The sequence below is a fragment of the Ochotona princeps genome, chromosome X (assembly GCF_030435755.1).
Source record: "Ochotona princeps isolate mOchPri1 chromosome X, mOchPri1.hap1, whole genome shotgun sequence".
Lineage (NCBI taxonomy): Eukaryota > Metazoa > Chordata > Mammalia > Lagomorpha > Ochotonidae > Ochotona > Ochotona princeps.
The window spans coordinates 104,261,343-104,282,424 of record NC_080865.1 but is presented as its reverse complement, the minus strand read 5'-3'; the positions used below and the strand labels follow the sequence as shown (position 1 = coordinate 104,282,424).

The 21,082-nt window shown below is 40.7% G+C and overlaps 1 protein-coding gene across 3 annotated transcripts in view; it reads right to left on the bottom strand.

Annotated features, from left to right (window-relative positions):
- Positions 1-21,082, bottom strand: part of MTMR1 (myotubularin related protein 1) — a 49,386-nt gene that overhangs the window by 13,152 nt on the left and 15,152 nt on the right. Inside the window, exons 3-12 of one of the 3 annotated variants that reach the window (XM_036497793.2) lie at positions 19,538-19,561; positions 18,966-18,992; positions 12,766-12,841; positions 8,643-8,737; positions 8,188-8,295; positions 5,459-5,560; positions 5,086-5,169; positions 3,881-4,030; positions 2,969-3,157; positions 409-594 (exon numbers count right to left, since the gene is read on the bottom strand). In XM_036497793.2, the coding sequence (XP_036353686.2) occupies positions 409-594; positions 2,969-3,157; positions 3,881-4,030; positions 5,086-5,169; positions 5,459-5,560; positions 8,188-8,295; positions 8,643-8,737; positions 12,766-12,841; positions 18,966-18,992; positions 19,538-19,561 (1,041 nt within the window). The remainder of the gene's footprint in view (positions 1-408; positions 595-2,968; positions 3,158-3,880; positions 4,031-5,085; positions 5,170-5,458; positions 5,561-8,187; positions 8,296-8,642; positions 8,738-12,765; positions 12,842-18,965; positions 18,993-19,537; positions 19,562-21,082) is intronic. The other 2 variants (XM_004598544.2, XM_004598545.2) reach the window with 2 other exon arrangements.

Below are 21,082 nucleotides of genomic sequence, written 5' to 3'. Positions count from 1 at the left end.
TCAGGCCACATTTTATCTTGGTCACAGTATGAAACAATTATGGGGAGAACTCTGGAAATTTTGGCCAATAAACCAAAGAAGAAAAGCCACATAATCAATTGAGAATATCACTAGGAAACAGCTGTACCACATTAAAAGAAAACTGACATAAAAAAGACAGTAGTAAGAAAGGTCCTTTACTAAAGGACCCAAGTCGTTTAAAATCTGACATGAAGTAAATATTATCCTCTTCTTACTATTCTGCAAAGGCCCTCCATAAATTCCACAGCTTGGATGCTAAGAAAACTCATGTAAGCAGCTAAAAAAGCTAAACTGTACACGTTTAAGATGTTGAGAAACAGCTGGAGATACAGCTTGCAAAGAAGTCTCAACCAAAAAGCATATTACATAAAGGACTGAACCTCTCACCCTTATGTATTCCAGCCAGTGCGTCCCATGAACATTGGATAGCCACCGGGCCTCATCGATGGAAGGGTATACAATCTCTTTTAATTTACGTAGTGATTCTCTCATTACATGAATGTTGTGGATCTCCAAGAATGTAAGTTCTGCATTTGGGTAAGCACTTTCACTCTCATAGCCTCCACCCTTTGCCTGTGAAAACAAAAGACTACATCACTTCATCTGGAATAAATTTTCCTATTATTTCTAGTGTTGCCAGTTATGGATCACTAAAGAAACAATCACCTTATCTTTTAACAAACCTTTGATATTTTTGCATAAGGTTCTAGGGCTGCCAGAAGTAGTACTATAATCTAAATGGCCTAAGACAACAGAAACATATTCTTGTCCAGAGGCTGAAATCGGAAGAACCAGGCTTCCTCAGAAGCCTCCAGGGGAGACTCTTCCTTGGCTCTCTGTGCTTCTAGTCGACAGATGCTAGCCCAGCTCCCTTCTCCTAAGGGCACCTGTCACCCTAACTCAGTGTGATCACATCTTAAATATATTCACAAAGACCCTATTCAGAAATAAGTCCCATTCCGAAGCACTAGGAGTGAGTACTTCAACAGCTCTTTAATGAGGACATAACTCCTAATAATCCTCCTTCATTCACAATCAGTTTCCATTAGGAAGTGGATCTTAAGAAGAATTAGGTTTAAAAGGGTTATTTGAGTGGCATCTCTCTGAATAGAAAAATTTGTACTGCTCCAAAACTTCTATATAATAAAACAATTTGGAAGTCTTTTTACCATGAAATATACATAAACAACTTTGGGAAAATACCAATGTAACAAAAGGGCCTGGCGTGATAGCCTAGCAGTTAAAGTCCTCGCATGTGCCAGGATACCATATGCGTTCTGGTTCTAATCCCGACAGCCCCACTTCCCATCCAGCTCCCTGCTTGTGGCCTGGGAAAGCAGTCGAGGACGGCCCAAAGCCTTGGAACCCTGCACCCGTGTGGGAGACAGGGAAGAGGTTCCTGGCTCCTGGCTCCTGGCTTTGGATTAGCTCAGCTCTGACCAATGCAGCTGCTTGGGGAGTGAATCATCAGACAAAAGATCTTCCTCTCTGTCTTTCCTCCTCTCTGTATGTCTGACTTTCAAAAAAAAAAAACAAACCACTAAATAAATCTTATAAAAAAATGTAACAAAAGAGGTATACAACCGAACTGGGCAATTTTGTAAGAAAATCTATACTGTCATTTGCTTATGTTTTATAGCAATCAGCATTCAAAACACATGTGTGATGAAAACGTAGAGAAATTAGAATTCTAATATATTATTGGTAGAAATATAAGATGATGTGGAAGACAATCTGGTAGTTCCTCAAAAAATCCAACAGAATTACCATATGATCCAGCCACTGCACTCCTGGGTTTACAAAGCATAGAACTGCAGAAGTTCTTAATGATACCACTCACAACAGTCAAAGAAAGATATAATCCAAATGTTTAATGCAAATGCACAGATGGATAAGCAAATGTGGCCCATCCACACAATGAAATGACATTTGGTCATAAAAGGGAACAGAATAATAATGCTGCATGGACGAGCCCTGAAGACAGAGTGCACAGACAGAAAAGACCACACAGATTCACTATCTGGAATGCTCAGAACAAGGAAATCCACAGGGACAGAAAATAGATCATTAGGAATGGGAGTGACCACTAAGGGGACAGAGTTTACATCTGGAGTGATGAAGTGTTCTGGAATAAGATAGGGCTGTTAATTGCACAACACTGTGAAAACACTGAAAAGTCACTGAATGTCAACTTGGGAACTGTTTACATTGTGGTGTTACGGTTTATAGCAATAAAAATATAAAAAGTAAACATCTGTTATCTAAAAGACTACGTGCTTCACTTAGTTTCCAACCACTGACATGCAAATGCTTGATCTTTGGTCAACAACAAACAAGTGGGGCGAGCAGGGCGGAGATATGAGGGTGGCACAGGGTGCTGAGTCCTCTGCTCCAGGACAGAATGGGAGCACTAGGAGCACAAGATGGGTAGGAAGGCTAAAAACACTGAAGACGGAGGATTGCTGTGTTTACTGCCCAGAGGTGGGCAGGGACACAGCTTCCTAAGAAGGTGGGAAGTTCAGCAGAGAGAACACTAAGGCAGCATCAATAATATTGGAAGAAAAGGTTAGAGAAATGTGCCAGGGCCGGGTGGCAAGGGGAGAGACTCAGATGGGAGAGCAAACAGTGACTGCACTGGAGACAAGGAACTAGGGGAGGAGGTTGGCATCTTCTGTGGAGAGACTAGCACGGGGATGGGCGGAGTAAGACAGCTGACTTAACCACTCAAAAGGCAGGACATAGCAGCTGATGAGAAAAGTGGAAGAGGATAGCGAGGTGACAGCCATGATTCTAGAAAGGGCAATCTGAGACACACGCCACCAGAGAGCAAATCTAATGGAGTGATCTACAGGCAGCAGGATGCACAGGTGTGCTGCTCAGCTGGTTCTGATAGCAATACTGACATCACTGGCATAAGTATGACAATGCGAGATATTTAAGAATGTACCTTGTTAGTATCCGCAACACTGTTTTGTCGGGCATCAAAGATGACCAGCTTGTGTGACTGTGCATTGGCATCCATTATTGTTTGCAAGTATTTTTCATCTTCTTTGCAGCGTTTATCATTGGGACCCACAAGTGGCTGGCCGCAACGGGTAATTGTTGCCTGACTTTCTGGATGAATCCACGACAACACCTGTTGTTTTAATCAATGAATAATTGCTAAAGCAACACATGCTTAGCAGGAAAACAAGTTTCCACAGTCTCTTTTGCATATTTCACTCAGAAGTCAGAGTTGGCAGGCCAGTCACTGCACTGTCATTGCTGTGGAACACACCTGACTAGACTCTAGAGCTCTAAAAAAATTTACCTCTAAAATTCGGTGTTTTGAGCAAAGCAAACCCTCAGTCCAACTATTAGTAAACACCTATCCTTCTGATGGACTATTTTCATATTACTTTCTAGTTTAGAAACTGAACATATAGTCTCTGATGAAATCTAAAACTCTAGCCAAGTGGGATTTCTCTCTATTGTCCAAGTAACTTGGACAATAACAGCAAACCAAGCGCGAAACAATCATTCCTGGTTTGAGCTGTGACTTTTGGGATGGGATTCCTCCCAGGCAGCTGTAGCATCTCACTGATTCCACAAAGCAGTGATACACACTGAGAATGCAACAGCATGCTCTTCCCTGCTTTCCTTACACGTTACATTTTCAGAGCAGAACTTCAGTTACTCTCCTACTCAGTAACACTAAATCATACAAAAGGGGGGCACAACAAATACAGCTTTACGTAATTAGGTATTTCTTTAGAATTAAAGATATGTTCTGAATTTTGAGATTATTTTTCTACTTTCCCTTTTGTTCATTACATTCTAGCAGTGTATGGTTTCTATCTAAATGATCGTGTTCACTTACAGGAACTCGGCCTTTTGCTCGAAAAGCTGCCACTTTTGAAAGGTCATCATCTTTCACACTACTTGGCACAACAATGACAGCCGGGTAGGTATCACAGAACTCATAATTACTGTTGATTTTGGATATTCTCCAGCTCTCATTGGGTAAGCCCTGAAGTATCAGAGATGGAAGAAAAACAAGATTTTACACTTTGGAAAAGCACATAGCATAAACCACATCTATTTCTTTTCAAATAAAATCCATTTGTAAAAAAAAAAATCCATTTGTAATCTGTTGTTCATTGTTGCTGAAAAGCTACTACACATATTTATTTGGTAAAACCCATTTTCTTACTAAAATGCTAATGCAGCCTATGAATTTCCACACAGTATTAAAAATTGAAAATTCTACTCTGAATTCCAATTCTATTTATTTTTGTCCTGTTTCTTATAAAGAGTGAGCTTAGAGTTGTCTTTGAAAGTACACCTGAAGGGCTCGGCACGACAGCGCAGTGGTTAAGGTCCCGGGATCCCATACGGGCGCCAGTTCTAATCCTGGTGGCCCTGCTTCCCATCCAGCTCCCTGCTTGTGGCCTGGAAAAGCAGTCGAGGACGGCCCAAAGCCTTGGGACCCTGCAACCATGTGGGAGACCTGGAAGAGCTCCTGACTCCTGGCTTTGGATTGGCTCAGCTCCAGCCATTGCGGCCGCTTGGAGAGTGAACCATTGGACGGAAGATCTTCCTCTCTGTCTCTCCTCCTCTCTGTATATCCGCCTTTCCATAAAAATAAATAAATCTTTAAAAAAAAAAGTACACCTGAAAACAAAGTTATTAAAAATGAGTAGAATAAGAATGTAAAACATTATGCCAAATATAAGGCAGAAACAGAGATTGTCAGTACAATAAGATCCCACTGCAATCAACTTAAAGCTCACAGTGCACTGAAGAGCTCTGAGCCCCAGGCACACCACATTTGAGTGACGTAGTCATGCCGCATGTTCCACACCTAAAGTCAGTGGTTTGGATCCTTACACAGCAGCTCTTTATCAGACCACCTAAAAATCACCTGGCCAATTGGGGTTTAAGCCCTTGCTTTGCAGCGCCATTTGTCTTCTGGAAACGGGACAAAGTGACAAAGTCAAAGGTTCGGCCCAGGAGATGGAGAACAAGCTAGAGAACTTGTTTTAAAAGAGAAAACCTATCATTTTGATAAGGAACATACTTTACCTGTCTCTTATATTCAGACACTGGATCATAAACTTTCCAGCCATTAGTCGGAAATTTTTCTTTATAGTTGAATGCAAACAGTGTCTAGATACAAAAACCACAAAATACATGTATAATTTCTTTTTCATATCACATGTCTAACAGTAAAGGTTTTTCATTCTGCAAAGAGTTAAATGTATTATTTGTTTTACAAATTTCGAAGAAATAAAAAGGCTGCTTTTTATAATCATTACCCAGAACTAATTTCAAATATTAGAATATTACTTACCAGCAGAAAGAGAATTGGAAAGTCTCCAGAACAATAACTGATTAAAACGCTAAAATCTTTGCACCCCTACAAATGCATGCAGAAAAGTTACTGTGGTGTACTTACCTGCCCATTGGAAAGAGGAAAAGCATGTTTGTTAAGGTTTTCAAATATCCCTAGTTTACGCTGTTCTTCCTGTTTATAAGCCAGTCGCAAGTTCCTCATGTCCTGTTGAGAAATCAGCAAGTGTTATTCAACATGCATTGAACACCTGAGTCAAATGCCTTGCCACAAATATTTTACCCATTTTTCATTTAATGCTCAATCTTGCTCCAAATAACAAAACACAGTTTAAAAACAATTCTACTGAGATTTTTAAGAAAAACTGAATGAGGGATCAGAGCAAAAGGGACATATGTGGGGAAAAACAATCATCAGATAGAACTAAAGAAAGCGAAACCGTGCCATCCAAGTGCCATGCAGTCAGCTGCCCGAGATGTGCCACACAGGGCCGAAAGAGCCAGTTCCACCAGATGGAGACAGAGGTTCTGTGAGTTCTGTGACAGCTTCCTGCACTCACAAACAACCCTGCATCATGCACCCGGACTATGGCCTTGGCAACGTTTTTATGGCCATAAAATATTTCACAAGATCACATTTTCTTTCTTTATTTTTAAAGATTTATTTTATTTTTATTACAAAGTCAGATGTACAGAGAGGAGAGACAGAAAGGAAGATCTTCCGTCCAATGATTCACTCCCCAAGTGAGCCGCAACGGCCGGTGCTGTGCCAATCCAGAGCCAGGAGCCAGGAACTTCATTCAGGTCTCCCACGCGGGTGCAGGGTCCCAAGACCTTGGGCCGTCCTCAACTGCTTTCCCAGGCCACAAGCAGGGAGCTGGGTGGGAAGTGGAGCTGCCAGGATTAGAACCGGCACCCATATGGGATCCCGGGGCATTCAAGGCGAGGACTTTTAGCCACTAGGCCATGCCACCGGGCCCAAAATCACATTTTCTTAAAATGTCACCCAATGCAAGATGACAGCAAAGGCTAAACACAAACTACCAGAAGGATCCACCACGACCAGCTCTGACGGTGTTATTTCTTCACAGGATGATGCCCCCCAACCTTTTAAATCTACGTCCTTGTTAGTTAAGCATAAACATCTTACTCCTTAACATTACTATAAAAACTTTGCAGTAAGTATGATCACAAGCTAAAGTAACTTTAAGGAAGTGAAGTCACGGCTGTGATGTTATTTATAAAAGCAAGACTGGAACTAGCCTAAATTGACATCAACAGGGGCTAGTTAAATATACATCAGCACAGATAGTGGGATTCTAAAGGTATCAACATAAAGTATTTGTAAGACATGTTATCAAGGGGAGAAGGGGGCAGAGAAGTCTAATACACCACCATTTATATCTGCAAGTAAGACACGTGCTTAAATGCACAAGGTCATCTTGGGGCACACACTAGAAAATGGAAACAGCAGATGTCTGTGCGGATGCAACAGCAATCTAGCTGTCTGCTGGCTGGCAGGAAACCTGCTTTTTAATATGTGCAGTTTTTGTACCGTTAAACTCCGTATCAGCTGCGAAAACCAATCAAACCCACACCTTGCAAGGCTCTTACACACAGGCTGGGACGACCAGGAAGCAGGTTTCAGTAACTCCAGATTAGAGAACATTTAAAGCAGCTGATGATAGCAGATGGTCACCCAAGCCCTAAACACTTCTCTAACACTGCCACAGGACACTGGCCTAGCAGCTCAATCTCCTGACAGGCCCCACTGCTTACACACAGTCTCCGGGGCAGCTGACTGAAGAGCTCAAGCGAAGAAAATGGTGTTGGTGAGGGGGGACCGTGGGGTGAGTATGACCAGCGGAAGGAATGCCAGAAGAACCCGGATGGCAAGGATGAGGAGGGGAAGCTGAGCTCAGATATGCTGTGTCCTGGTCAAGAATTTCTCCTTTAGTTAAAGCATCCCCAGAAACTACTTAAGTGTTCCAAGAAGAGAAATAGCACCGCTCAGAACTGCAGCAGCCATCAGGTCACATCAGGAAGCAGTGCGGTAACTGCTTCCATGCTCCATTGATGCTGCATGTGGGATCCTGCTTGGGAAGCACAGCTACAGCTTCACCAAAGCAGTAACTGCCTTGCAGCACCTAAATGATTCCAAGAAAGCAATAGATTCATCACCTGAGAGAAGAAAGGATTCTTGGAAAAATAAATTCAATTACAGTCTAGGGCCAACCGGAGGGAGCTACACTTAGATCTGATCCAAGTACAAACATTAGCAGGAATGCAGACCCCAAATCTGGAAGGGTGCCTTAGATGGGCTTTAGGAAGCTGGGCTATATGATGTAAATCCCTGAGAACAAAACACATCCTTTAGTAGTGTTTCCTGAATGTCTATTTGTCATTAGTTACCAAACACAGCTCTATGTAACTCAGTGGAGGTAAGGTACCAAATAAAAAAAAAAGTTCAACATTGCCCAGGAACCTAACAGTGTTTTTAACCACAGTTTTGATCAGCCCCTGTTTATAGGAGTCTTAAAAGCACCAACTCGGAAAGCAATTATTGATCTCTGCCTTCTACTTGAGTTCTCTGAGATGTAGCAAATTATGCCAGCATTTAGGTTAATTAGAAACACTTCAATAGAAAAGAAAAGGTTTCGTTTGACATATTACACAATGGTTTGAATTTGCTGATAGCAGACTTCAAGAGATCACTGAGCTGAAAAGAAATGGGCATTACTCAGAGCACAAATCGACTGTCCTCACAGCATGCCAAGAGTCCGATCCAGTTCTGAGCGGCTGCTTCCTTCACCTTTGCTTGCTTCAACAGCGTACCTTGCACACAATCTCTATGCCGCAAGAGCTGTCTCCATGACTCTGCGCGCCAATCTTCTCAACCCGGCTGATCACTCCCAGGGGAACATCAAGGATGAAATGTGGGTCCTAGGTCAAAAAGATTAACACCTGTCAGTCAACAGAGCCTTGCCACTGTTTAGTCTTTAGTGGGTTACAAAATACAGTTCTTTCTTTGGCATTGTCTTTGCCTAAGCTAAGAAGCTGAAGTCTGGTTTACAGCACACCTGAAGTGTATGCTGAGACAGCCATGGAACCTCCCCTGTTTGTTTAAACAAACTGTTTTTTTAAAGATACAAAAACAATTGGTAAATATGCATATTTTAAAAACCCATCCTCTGGTTCATCTCAGGGTAATGGAATTTCAAGGGAACATTTTGCTTTCTTTTAGTATTCTGGACTGTTTTTAAAAAGAAAACAAAGTTTTAAAAACTCACCCTCTCTACATTTTTGAAGTACATCTTAAAGTCCGTCACCGTTAGGGTTCCACTCACTGCTCCCATAAATGGGCAGATATACATGACATCTTTCACTGCAAGATAAAACCCAAAGCAGCAACCATTGACGGAGATTTATGTTTGAAGAAATCTTAATATGTGTTTCCACCATATATATGTGTATACACACACAGAGAAAAAGCATGATTCCAGTTTTCTAGAAAACTGTACTTTTATATCATTTCAACAAGCAGAAAATCACTTGCAGACAGACTCGAAGATAGTAACTAGATTGTTTGCAAATAACAAAGATAAAATGGAATCTTTAAAAGTACTCAAACCAAAGGAACAGTAAATGGTACAAAGAGAAAAAAGATTGCAATTTAAAATCAAATTATATTAATAATTAAATTCAAATGTAAATTAAAAGGAAGACACTGTAGTGGGCATTTGTTCCAACAGCTGTGACATTACTCAGAAGGCCCGTGACCCACAACAGAGCATCTGGGTTTGATACACGGATCTGATTCTTGATTCGAGCTTCTTGCTAAACGCAGACATCCGCGGGGCAGTGGTGACGGCTCAAGCAATGCAGCCGTCAACTCCTACACGGAGTCCTGGCTGTGGTTCCCAGCTACTGCCGGTGCTCGGGAGCTCACTCCCTCTCTGCCTCTCAAAAAAAATTATGAATGCTAAGAATGTCAGACTGAAGACAAAAGCAAGACACAAGCACTTCATGTAGCGCATATGCACATTGGAGTAATATTCAGCTATATAAAAAATAAAATTTTGCCACTTAAGGTAACATGGATGGAACTGGAGATCATTATGTTAAGTGAAATCTAACAGAAGCCGGGCGTACAGAAAGTAAAACAGTGCTTATCAGAGGTGACAGGAGGAGGTGGCGATGGGGAGGGACTGATTAATGAGCACAAAATTACCACCAGATAAGAGAAATCAGTTCTTTTGTTCTATTACACAGAGAATGGCTATAACGAACAACTCTGCATTGCATGACTCAAAACAGAGAAGACTGAATGTCCTCATCACAAAGAAATGATCATTTTTAAGACAAACATCCTGACTTGATCAATACACAATGTGCAAACATACCAAAACGTCATACTGTACCCCATAAGCATGTACAATTATCAGCTATTGATAAAAATAGAAAAAATAAAGACACAAATAGTATGAAATTCAAAGGATGAAAACAAGCATGGGATATTCAAAAAGTTCATGGAAAATACATAACACTAAAAATATATTAGTGTATTTCAAAATCTTTGAACCAAAATAAACTTACCTTTTAATTCAATTTCCTGGAAAATGTTTGAAATACCCTCCCGCACTTTAACAGTAACTAAAAGAAAGCTGTAAGCAGGATGATGGACATGTGACTGTCTACGAAGGACTATACTACTCCAACAATATGGGGCAAATCAGTGGGAGGGGATTTGGGAAGAGGAAAGCCTAGAGCCTACAGAACCCCATTGTAAAATAATAACGATAATAAAATAGAGGGGTTTTTTATTTCTCTTATTTTTTATTTATTTTTCATTGGAAAGTCAGATGTACAGAGAGGAGGAGAGACTGAGGAAGATCTTCTGCCCGCTGGTTCACTCCCCAAGTGAGCACAACAGCCGGTGCTGTGCCGATCCGAAGCCAGGAGTCAGGAACCTCCTCCAGGTCTCCCACGTGGTTGCAGGGTCCCAAGGCTTTTGGGCCATCCTCGACTGCTGTCCCAGGCCACAAGCAGGGAGCTGGATGGGAAGTGGGGCCGCTGGGATAAGAACCGGTGCCCATATGGGATCCCAGCTCATGCAAGGTGAGGACTTTAGCCACTAGGCTACAGAGCCAGGCCTTAAAATAGTTTTTAAAAGCTGTAATGTCCATAACAATATCAGACAAAGCAGATTTCAGGGCAAAGAATATTATCAGGAATTAAGTTAATATTTTCAAAATAATAAAAGGAGATAATAGTCCTAAATATTTATATATCTAATAACAGAGCTTCAAAGTACATGAAATAAAACTGACCGAACTGCAGGAGGAACACAAACCCACAACTACAGTCAGATTTCCAAACCCCTCTCTCAGTAATTACTGCAACTAGGCACAAAGGCTTGAATACCATCAACAAACTTCATTACCATTTGAAAAACGTAGTATTCAACAACAGAAAACATTTGAAAGAAAAAAATACAAAAAACACTGAAAGACACAATAGATCCTGGGTCACAAAACAAGGGTTGTGAAATATGTAAAAATACTCAAGTCACAAAAAGTAAATGGAATAAAATTAAGTCTTTAGTAAAAGACAATTTTGGAAATTCACATCTATGTGGAAATTAAATAATACACTGCTGAAATGACTGTCAAAAAAGAAACCCAGATGGGAATTCAAAAGTATTCCAAACTGAGGGGGAGAGAAAATGTCATGGGCCCGGCGCTGTAGCCTAGCAGCTAAAGTCCTCGTGTTACACATGCCAGGATACCATATGGGCACCGGTTCTAATCCCGGTGGCCCTGCTTCCCATCCAGCTCTCTGTTTGTGGCCTGGGAAAGCAGTCGAGGATGGCCCAAAGCCTTGGGACCCTGCACCCACGTAGAAGACACGGGAGAAGCTCTGAGCTCCTGGCTTCAGATCAGTGCAGCTCTGGCCATTGCAGCCACCTGGGGAGTGATTCAGCAGAGAGAAGATCTTCCTCTCAGTCTCTCCTCCTCTGTGTATATATGACTTTCCAACAAAAATAAATAAAATCTTAAAAAAAAAAAAAACAATGTCATGATCAGTGAGATGCTGCTTAATCAGTACTTGGGAAAAAATCCAACCCCTATAACTAGAAAAGAATAGGTTTCCAATTGATAACTGCAGCTTGCATTCCAGAACCCAGAAAAACTAGCTAAACCCCAAGCAAGCAGCAGACAGGAAGGAATAAATATCTGAGAGCAAAGAAAATAATGAAATCAAAAGCCAATTCTTTGAGAGAAATGAATAAAATTGATAAACCACTAGTCAGTCTGGGAAAAATAAAGTACACATTAATGATATTATACAGGATAATGGTGATGTCACTAGCTATGAAGTAATGATTAAAGATTTAGAGATACTAAAGGAGTAGGAAATATGGCAGAGCTTTATGAAGATAATTTACCAATTTGGGTTAAATGGACAGATTCCTACGAAGAGATAAACCACTAAAGCTTAGTGAAGAAGAAAAAGACAATTTGAATAGTCCCATGAACTACTAGTAAAGAAAGAAAAATGTTATTAAAATCTTCCCACAAAGAAAGCTCAAAGTCTGAATGTCCTCACTGGCAATCCTACATAATATTTCGAGAACAGATAAAGTCCCCCAGAAACCTCAAGACAGAATCATTTCCAGTATGCTTCATGAGACCTGCATTGCTCTGATACTGAAACCTGCAAAGCCATTATTAAAAAAAGAAAATCACAGCCGAGTATCACTCACATAAATATTGAAGCAAAACTTCCAAACAAAATCTTGGAAAATGAAATTAACAGTGTATGTTATAATGCAAAAAACTGAAATACATGCACATACAAGTGAACTTGAAAAAATTCAAAGCTACGCACGGCACTCCTGTTCACCCAGAGCACAATTTGAGTGCTTCCCAAAACACCTGGAAATCCATAATGGAGGAAATGTGGGAACCCTCACTCTGTGCCGTTCCCAATCCTGAAGGGCAACACGTGCCATTGGTTTTCACTACAACTATAATCTTTGGAACGTTACAAGTCAGTCAAATTTCTTGCCAAGTTCTCAGAACATAATAACAATTAATATATGATACAGATCCTCCACTGGTAACTTTCTTAAAGGATTCCAACAAGCAGTATAGTAACTTACGCTAAGTTCAGTTGATCAGGAAAAGCCGGGCCCCTCTTCTGTCAGTAATGACATTTAGTAGTAACCCAGAGCTTTGTGAGAGCCTCTACCTCATAGGTCATGACCACACTACGCAGAAGAAATAGACAGGCTTTATCTGTCCCCTCATTAAATTGGTCTGACGGATCCAGTATATACATCACCTCTGTTCACAAAGTGCCATTTCATTTTAAGGCTCTCTCAATAAGCAAAGGGTACATTAAACTTACCAATGGCCTTAATTGATTCTCCTGGAAACAGTGGTGCTTCCTCCATCTGGGCCAGTTTATTTCCATCCCTCAGAGCCTGGCAAATAAATAAATAAATAAATAAATAAATAAATAAATAAATAAATAACATGGGAGTAAATCTCCTTTTCCATCATACACCTGAGAAATTCTGGTATTCTGTGCTCTGACTTCAGGTTACAGAGGCGTGCAAAATGTATGCCCCCCCACCCTCGTTTAAAAAGTCCACTTCAAAGCTCAGCATCACAGGACACCATGCTGCAGAATCTAGCAAACTGCTACAACATATTTAAATTCCAAGCTTGGAAAGCATTAATACAAAAATGGCTTGACATGACATATACTGTCAGCACCACATAGCAAGCCATTACAAGGCACCTCCAAAATTTGGAAATAAGGCCAGAGAAAGGTTATCTTCTGAACACAAAACTAATACAAATTAAAAGATAAACTTGCTTAGCTAGCTATACAAATGACTAGCCTAAGAGATAGTTCAGGCAACGCTAAAGTCTAATTAAATAAGCTGGGAATTGTCTCAGTGCAAAATGTAATCGCCAGGCTTAAGGCTGCAGTCAAGTCTGTATGAGTGACTGTGTGTGCACACAGTGTATGGCAAGGGACACGCAGAATGCAACGGTCAGCGTTTAGCCGACCCAGGCCCTGAGCGCGTGCTCTCAGCTCACAGACAAGAGGACAGACTGAACACATTCCGTGTGCCAACACGATGCCACAAGAGGAAAATTCTACACCTGACCTCATCAAACAGGTCACAGTTCAAATACAGGTGCATTAAATAAATTGTTTAAAATGTCCTCCAGGCTGTGTGTATGAGGTACAGGAAACATAAATGAATGTTTTGTTTAAACTTGGGCTCCATTTCCACAATTCATTATATATGAGAAAATATTCCAAAATATGAAAAATCCTAAATCCAAAACATTTCTGGTCCCAAGCACTTCAGACAGGGATCCTCAGCCTGTACTGCATATTTCAGTGTGGAACAAGGTATGTTTATCAGACATCTTCCAAGCCAATTTGCTCTGCACTAACATCATGTTTACCAAGAAAACTGCTTATGACTTACTAGGTTTCCAGGCTACAATGATGCTAGCAAAAGGTTCCCTTGTATGGCTCAAAAGATACATGTCCACCTTTCTAAATAATCAGGTCGGCACTGTGGCCCAGGAACCAGTCTCTTGCAAGCTTGGTTAGATAGTGCTAGACAACTCAAGGAAGTGAGAAAACCATGTTCTTGACTACAAAGCCTGAACTCAAGCCCAATTCCAGAATATTGCCATCCTGTGAGATATTGCCAAGGAAACCAGTCACTTTGACCTTGGCATTTCTGACATAATGTGTCATGAATAAGAATAAGGTGATCAAAAACCCAGCAACTGCCAAGCCATGTTCTATAAAGCATTAATTCCATAAGAGGTGTTTTTGTTTTAATTCTGGAAACGATGGTTAAAGTTGCTCTGTTTTTCTTAATCCTTTTTTTTAACTGAGGAAAGTCTTTAGTGTGTAATGTACACTAAATCAGCAACAGGGCAATACTGAATAATGCACTTCTCACGCCAATTTGATCATGGACTGATTTTTCCCAGAACGTCTGTTAACACTGGACAATCTACCCCCTCCTCTTTATCAAAGCAACAGATTCCAATTCGGAATCACCTCCAACACTTTGCCAAGCCTGAATTCTTCGTCCTGACTGCAGCTTACATTTCTCAGCCAGTCTTCGGAGAGTTAATACATTAAAGGGAACATGAAGAGTCAGGTTAGGACTGACTGGTCTACTCACATTTGATTTGGAAATATGTCATCTATGCAATAAAGCAAAAAGCAAAATACATATTTTTCATTGTTAGGTTTCAAAAACATTAAAAGGCCAGAAATCTTAATAGAATTCTTAAAAGTCATTTTTTAATTTGTTGCCTATACTAGTGACTGACTTTATAAGTTACAAAATGTGAGAAGTTTAAATTATTTTAAATATCTATATTGTGAAGCTTTACATTAATGGCTAATTATTATAGGTCACATAGACTTAATTTCCTTATTGAAAATAAGTGGGGGTATATTAGTTTGAAACATATTTACTAAAGCAGATGTTTTTAATAAATCAAATCTAGAAGAAAGTAGGAAAAACATAATTCCATTTAAGTTTTAGAGCAAACCACATTAAAGATTTTTAAAATCTTCAACCTTGGACTACATAATAAAATATTGCAGGTTGGGACACAGAGGTGAGAAGTGCGCAAGGTTCTCAGGGCAGAGGCTGAAGATGAAGCTCTCTCTCTCTCCTTTATCCCCGCAGTCCATCCAGTCGGCCTGAGGTGTGAATGTGTTTACAAGGCACCGGGAGAGAAATTTCTCACCAGTGAGAATTAAATATGAGACATGCTTTTTGCTGACAAGCAAGGCAATCACGAGCACAGAACAAAGAAGCAATCCCACTGCTTCAGATCTCCCGACCCAGGTTCATTCTGCAAAAGGAGCACATGCAACTTCAGCAGAGGGATTCAAGAGTATAATTTTTAAAGGCTCTTATTTTTGGTGAGCACAGCCGACTCCCTTCATAAAGCTGGTGTTAGGAGACAAACTTACATCTGAGCGAAATTAAGCTTTTACTGCATCTTCAGGTTGCAGAGGACATGATTTGGCCTTGGATTTATCCAGCCCGTATGTATCACAAAGCGTGGAATATTTTTGAAAACTAAATTTGATTGTATAAACACGCTCACTGCTCTTAATGGCTTTGCTCCAACCCGGCCAACCTGAGGAAGTCCTCTATCCCAGCAGCCCTGAAGATCCAGCTGAGCTCTGGAAGCCCGACTAGCACTTGCTGAGGGCCTGAGCTCACCTCAATGGTAACCCTGGCCTTTGCACCATTTTTCTCCTCAGTCTCAAGCCAAGCTGCCAGGTGGACAGTTTAATGTAATGCTGTACATGGAAGCAACAGTTTTCAAATCAGATGCTTCTAGACGCTGTCAGGGTTCCAAGGAGGACAGAGGTGTGGATGAGCAGCAGGGGTTTGCTATGTGTCCCTGGACCTGTATTTCTATCAGTCTCACATATGAAATACACTTGAATATTTGTGGGAAATGGAATAAAAATAAATGTTTACTATGTTTTGAAAAAACTGAAATCATGTATATGTGAAATCTTCAAGAAGTTCAAGGAAAAGGCACACAATAAAAAACTATGCATGCATTTCCCCCCCTAAAATACAATAAATTTAAAAATTTGGGGGGGAGTCAGCAGCATGGTGTAGTAGGATAAGGCCATACGTGCACCAGTTCATGTCCCAGCTGCTCCACTTGCCACCCAGCTCCCTGTTTATGGCCTGGGAAAGCAGCAGAGGATGACTCAAGCCCTTGGGCCGCTGCACCCGTGTGGGAGACGCAGAAGCTCCTGCCTCTGGATCAGCTCCATCGCTCCGTGTGCTAGTGAATCAGTGGATGGAACAACTTTTTTTTTCTGCCTCTCCTAGTCTATAACTCAGCCTTTCAAATAGAAATATTATATTTTATAATTATAATATTACATTGTTATATTATATGCACATACAATCTATTTCCAAAGCACAGTCCTTCACTCCGCAAAGGCCTCTGAGAGCGAGGACTGCGCCAGACCCAAGTCAGCAGCCTGCAACTCATGTGGGGCTACCATGTCAGCAGCTGCGACTTGCACTTCCTCCCATGTAGCACATTAGCAGGAAGCTGCAGCGACTTAGCCATTGTACCAAGTGCTCACCCCTAAACATTTTCTTTTGCTTTTTCTTTTAATTGCTTTTATTGGAAAGGCAGATCAGATTTACAGAGAAAAGGAGAGACTGAAAGGCTGATTCACTCCCCGAAATGACACCAATGGCCGAAGCTGAACTGATCCAGAGCCAGGAGCCAGGAGCTTCTTCCGGGTCTCCCATGCAGGTGCAGGGTCCCAAGGCTTTGGACATCCTCCATTGCTTTCTGAGCAGGGAACTGGGCCATTTCCCAGGCCATTGCTTTCACAAGCAGGGAGCTGGATGGGAGTAGAACAGCTGGGATATGAACTAGTGCCCACATGGCATCCTAGCACTTGCAAGGTGAGGATTTAGCCATTGGGCTATCATACCAGGCCCTCACCCCTAAACTTTTGATTTCATTTTCCATTAACTTTTTGAAAAATCCTCACACTGAGCTTCTATATTAGTTGGAAAAGTACTCCTGCTTTAAAAGACTCCATAAAGGGTTTGGAGGTACTGAGCAAGTAGTTAAGTACTCACGAATATTCCAGGAATGACTTTATACTCTGATTGCAATAAAATACAGGTATCCACTCTAATGTACATTTAAGGTACCATGGGAATCTGAATAACGCAAAGCCCACGCGTCCAGGAACAACCTAAGTATGAACATGTGTTCCTTCCAACACTGCAAGTACTTTAAAGTCACTTCCAGACCCTGCACCGACTGAGGGCAATTTTCCTCCTCAATAACCTGCTTGGGCAAAGCAAGCACAGTATTTCTAGTAGACAAAATGTTGGATAAACCAATTTTTGCAAATGATGTCATCTACCAAATTTGAGCAGAAAGGCACTACCATAGTGGGAGAACATTTAGAAAGCTCTGCTTATTATCTAAAAATCTAGTATGAAATGGCTTCTAAGTACAAAATCTGTAGCTACAAACAGATGAACATGTAGAACTTGCCACCTGATCAGCTTCGGCTTCAGCAGGGTAGCCATTGTGCTCTCCCTGTAGCTCCTGCACAGCACCAGGTGCATGGACAAGAAAAGGCAAAGAAGAGAAAGAGAAACACGTGCAAACAGGTGAAAGGACAGAATTTCTTTTTTAAAGAGACAGTAAGCAGGTAAAAGTTGACACACCTTTCATGGCTTTGCAAATCACAACATTTTCCCCCATGGAGTTTAAGGAAATCATGTGTGGGACATGTATACCACCTCTGGCCTAAAGTGGAGAATCTGTTCTGTGTTTATGTTGGAACAGAAAATAAAGAGCAAACAAATACGACTTTCAAAGAATGTACTGTGTTTTTAAAGGTAAGCAATACTATAGGATATAGCAAAACAAAACAAAACAAAAAGAATTAACAGTCATGTAACACATTCATAGCCAAAAAAGCATACCACAGAAGCCAGGTAAAAGGCCAAGTGAAGCCAAAATACAAAGGCCATCCTAGACATGATTTAAATACAGCCAGTATTCTCTTACTCCAAAGAACTGCTGCCCAGGTTAAATTTCACTGCATACATGCACATTATCACATGCCATAGATTCCATATACCAAAACCACACGTGTCTATTTCTTATAGACTATCACTAACATAATTTACAAATCAATATATTAAATATTTTAATTGCAATGTGAGCATGCTTTAAATAAGCAACAGAGATCCTTAAACTTCCTCAAACCCTTTAAAAAAGGTATACTGATCTTACTGGATTTTATTCACAAAATCTATTTTTTTAAAAAATCTGAAATACTGCATTTTTAGTTCAACAGTTGATATAAAGAATATAAATACTGCAGAAGATTCTCACTCCCTTTGAAAGCTGTAAATATTAGAAATGTAATACAGTGTTACTTCCTGAACCTTTGGTTCTAATGTCGGTGTTTCTTTAAAAGGCAACCAGTGAAAAGGTAGCAAAGCTTAACAATTTAGTATTTCTCACCTTTCCTTATGTGAATAAAGTACAAATAACTCCCTAACAAATCTTAACATTTCATCATCAAACTGAACTTAGCACACATTTGACACAGCTACCCTTCAAAGCAGTGTAACTTTTAAATGAAGCCAGTTTTTTTAATGTCCATTTTTTCCAACACAAAAATGGAATCCTGCCTTGATTAAAATGTTTAAAAACAGAAAAGTGAATGAATTTTAACAAGCATCTCAAAGTCCATGCAAGTGTGAAGCCCAAAAGTAACCTTTAACAATGTGAACCAGTGAAACAAAATGACTCTCATAAGCGAAAGACAATATAGCACAAACAATATGAGAAAGGTAGACCAACTACATTAGGGATTCGACTTGACTACTCCATAGGGGTCAATAGGATTAGAAATTCCAAACCAAAGTCATTAAATTATGCTGTCAAAACCTACACTGTTCTCATTTAGCGGATACAGGTTAGTTGTCAACATCTGAAGCTAAGGCTTAAATGCATGCACATTACCAATCTTTGTCTTGCTTTATGAATATTCTGAAACAAAGGGAAGGAAAATCATGAGGAATTCCAAGCTATCATTCACTAAACGTGTATTTTAAAAATACAAATTGAGACTGTGCTCAAGTTTTCTTCGAGATTAGCATTTCTGCTTTTTGGATTCAACATGCAAGAACAAGTGTGACTCAAAATCAGCATAATGGACAATATTTAACCAGTTTTTCTTTGGTTGCTAAATTATTCATCATGGATTACATGATAAACAAGATGAAAAGATGACTCTTTAGACTACTATTTGTAATCCCCACTATGAACACACATTCGCTCAGAATTCACGTAGTACAAAAACGCCAGTACTGCACATCGCTGACAACTTGAGCACAAATGCTGGCTTTTATAGCACATAAAACACTGTAACAAGGAAAGCATTTCTAGTGAACACTGAAAGCTATGACATGGCAGAGCAAAATGATCTGACTCATCAAAACCAGTGAAAAGGTACAGAACACTAAGTGGACTACATGTTCGATCAAGCAGACATACACGAGGAGGCCCATTTGCCAAAAGCCAAATATCCTTACCCTTATGTCAGGCCTCCTGAAAACCTGTTAGTTAAAATACAAAACATCATCATCATGGACGTTACTAGTGATCTGTGAAAGATGCCAGTAAGTGCAACAGCCCAATTCTCTAAGAAACACAACCCTCCAAATAGAATCAACCAAGAGCAATTCTAACACATTTGTCATGAGAGCTTCATTCAATATCAAGTCAATCCTAACACATTTGCCCTATAATTTTGAAGGAAGTCTATGATTTGGAGAAATGCATAGCCCCTTAGGCAAAGACAAACTACATTATTTTAAACACAAGGCCTTTCTGTCAAATGCTATTACAACCTATCAGGAACAGATTGTGTTTGAAAAGTTCACTTGTGATTCTGTTTGGAATTTTTCCCACATAGAAACAATACAAAATGGTAGTTACGTCCCCAAAGCAGCCCATAAAATAAAACAAAGCCAACAAAGCCAGAGCACAGCTCAACTAAAGGATTATTGATATCACGTAGCTGAATTAACTAACACACTTCACATGGTTTCTATGAAACCTACACTTGTATTGCCAACTCTTAGCTGGGACCTCAGAACTGCACTTCCTGATATGGTCACTCCCCATGACAGCAAGAGCTCTGCATCCTGTCCATCCAGTGCGCAGCAAAGGGAAGGCACTGGGGGAGAGGCAGAGGCTGCTCATGGAGCATGGAGGACAGCATGTCTGACTCAACCAGGACACTGATTTCAGCACCTTTGCAGCCTGCAGCCTGTGTCTCCTTAACATACAACATATGCATTCAGAAAGTTCCAGTCAGAGGAAACAGCCCAGACACATGGGACTTAAAACAGGCAAACAATTGTAATAATAGCCTAGGGCGACTTTAATCATTGCTGTACCCTGTAGCAAAGTCCAAAACTCTATCATCTAGCCACTGGATGTTCTATGAAACATAGCATTTAGCATTAAAAGAGAAAACTCAGGGCAGAGTCTTCATCAGCTTTGTGGTTTTACTCAGCATAGATTAGAACATCATGTGAATACAAAAATACAGACTCCAAAAAACACTGTCTTATTAAGAGGAAACACTGTTGGGCTGGAATTTTGTGCAGTGGGTTAATCTGCCCCCTGTGAGGCCAGATCCTGTACGGAGTGTGACTTTGAATCCTGGCTGCCCTGCTTCTGACCCAGCTGTCTGCTATTATGCCTGGGAAGGCAGGTGACCCTAGCCCAAGTACTTGGAGCCCCACCCCCACAGGAGAGACCCCGATGGGAGTTGCTGGCTCCTGGCTCCTTACCATCAGGGCCATCTGGGGGATAAACCAAAGGATGGGAGATCTAGCTGTGCCTCACTCTATCACTCTGCCTTTCAAATAAATAAAATAAATTTTAAAGGGGGAGTGGGTAGTCTTGTAGCACAACGGTTTAAGCCACTGCTTGTGATGCTAGTATCTGGTACAGGCATGGGTTCAAGTCCCAACCGCTCCATTTCCAATCCAGTCCTGTGCTAATAAGCCTGAGAAAGCAGATGAGGATGGGTCACGTGGGAGAACCAAATCAAGCTTCTGGCATCA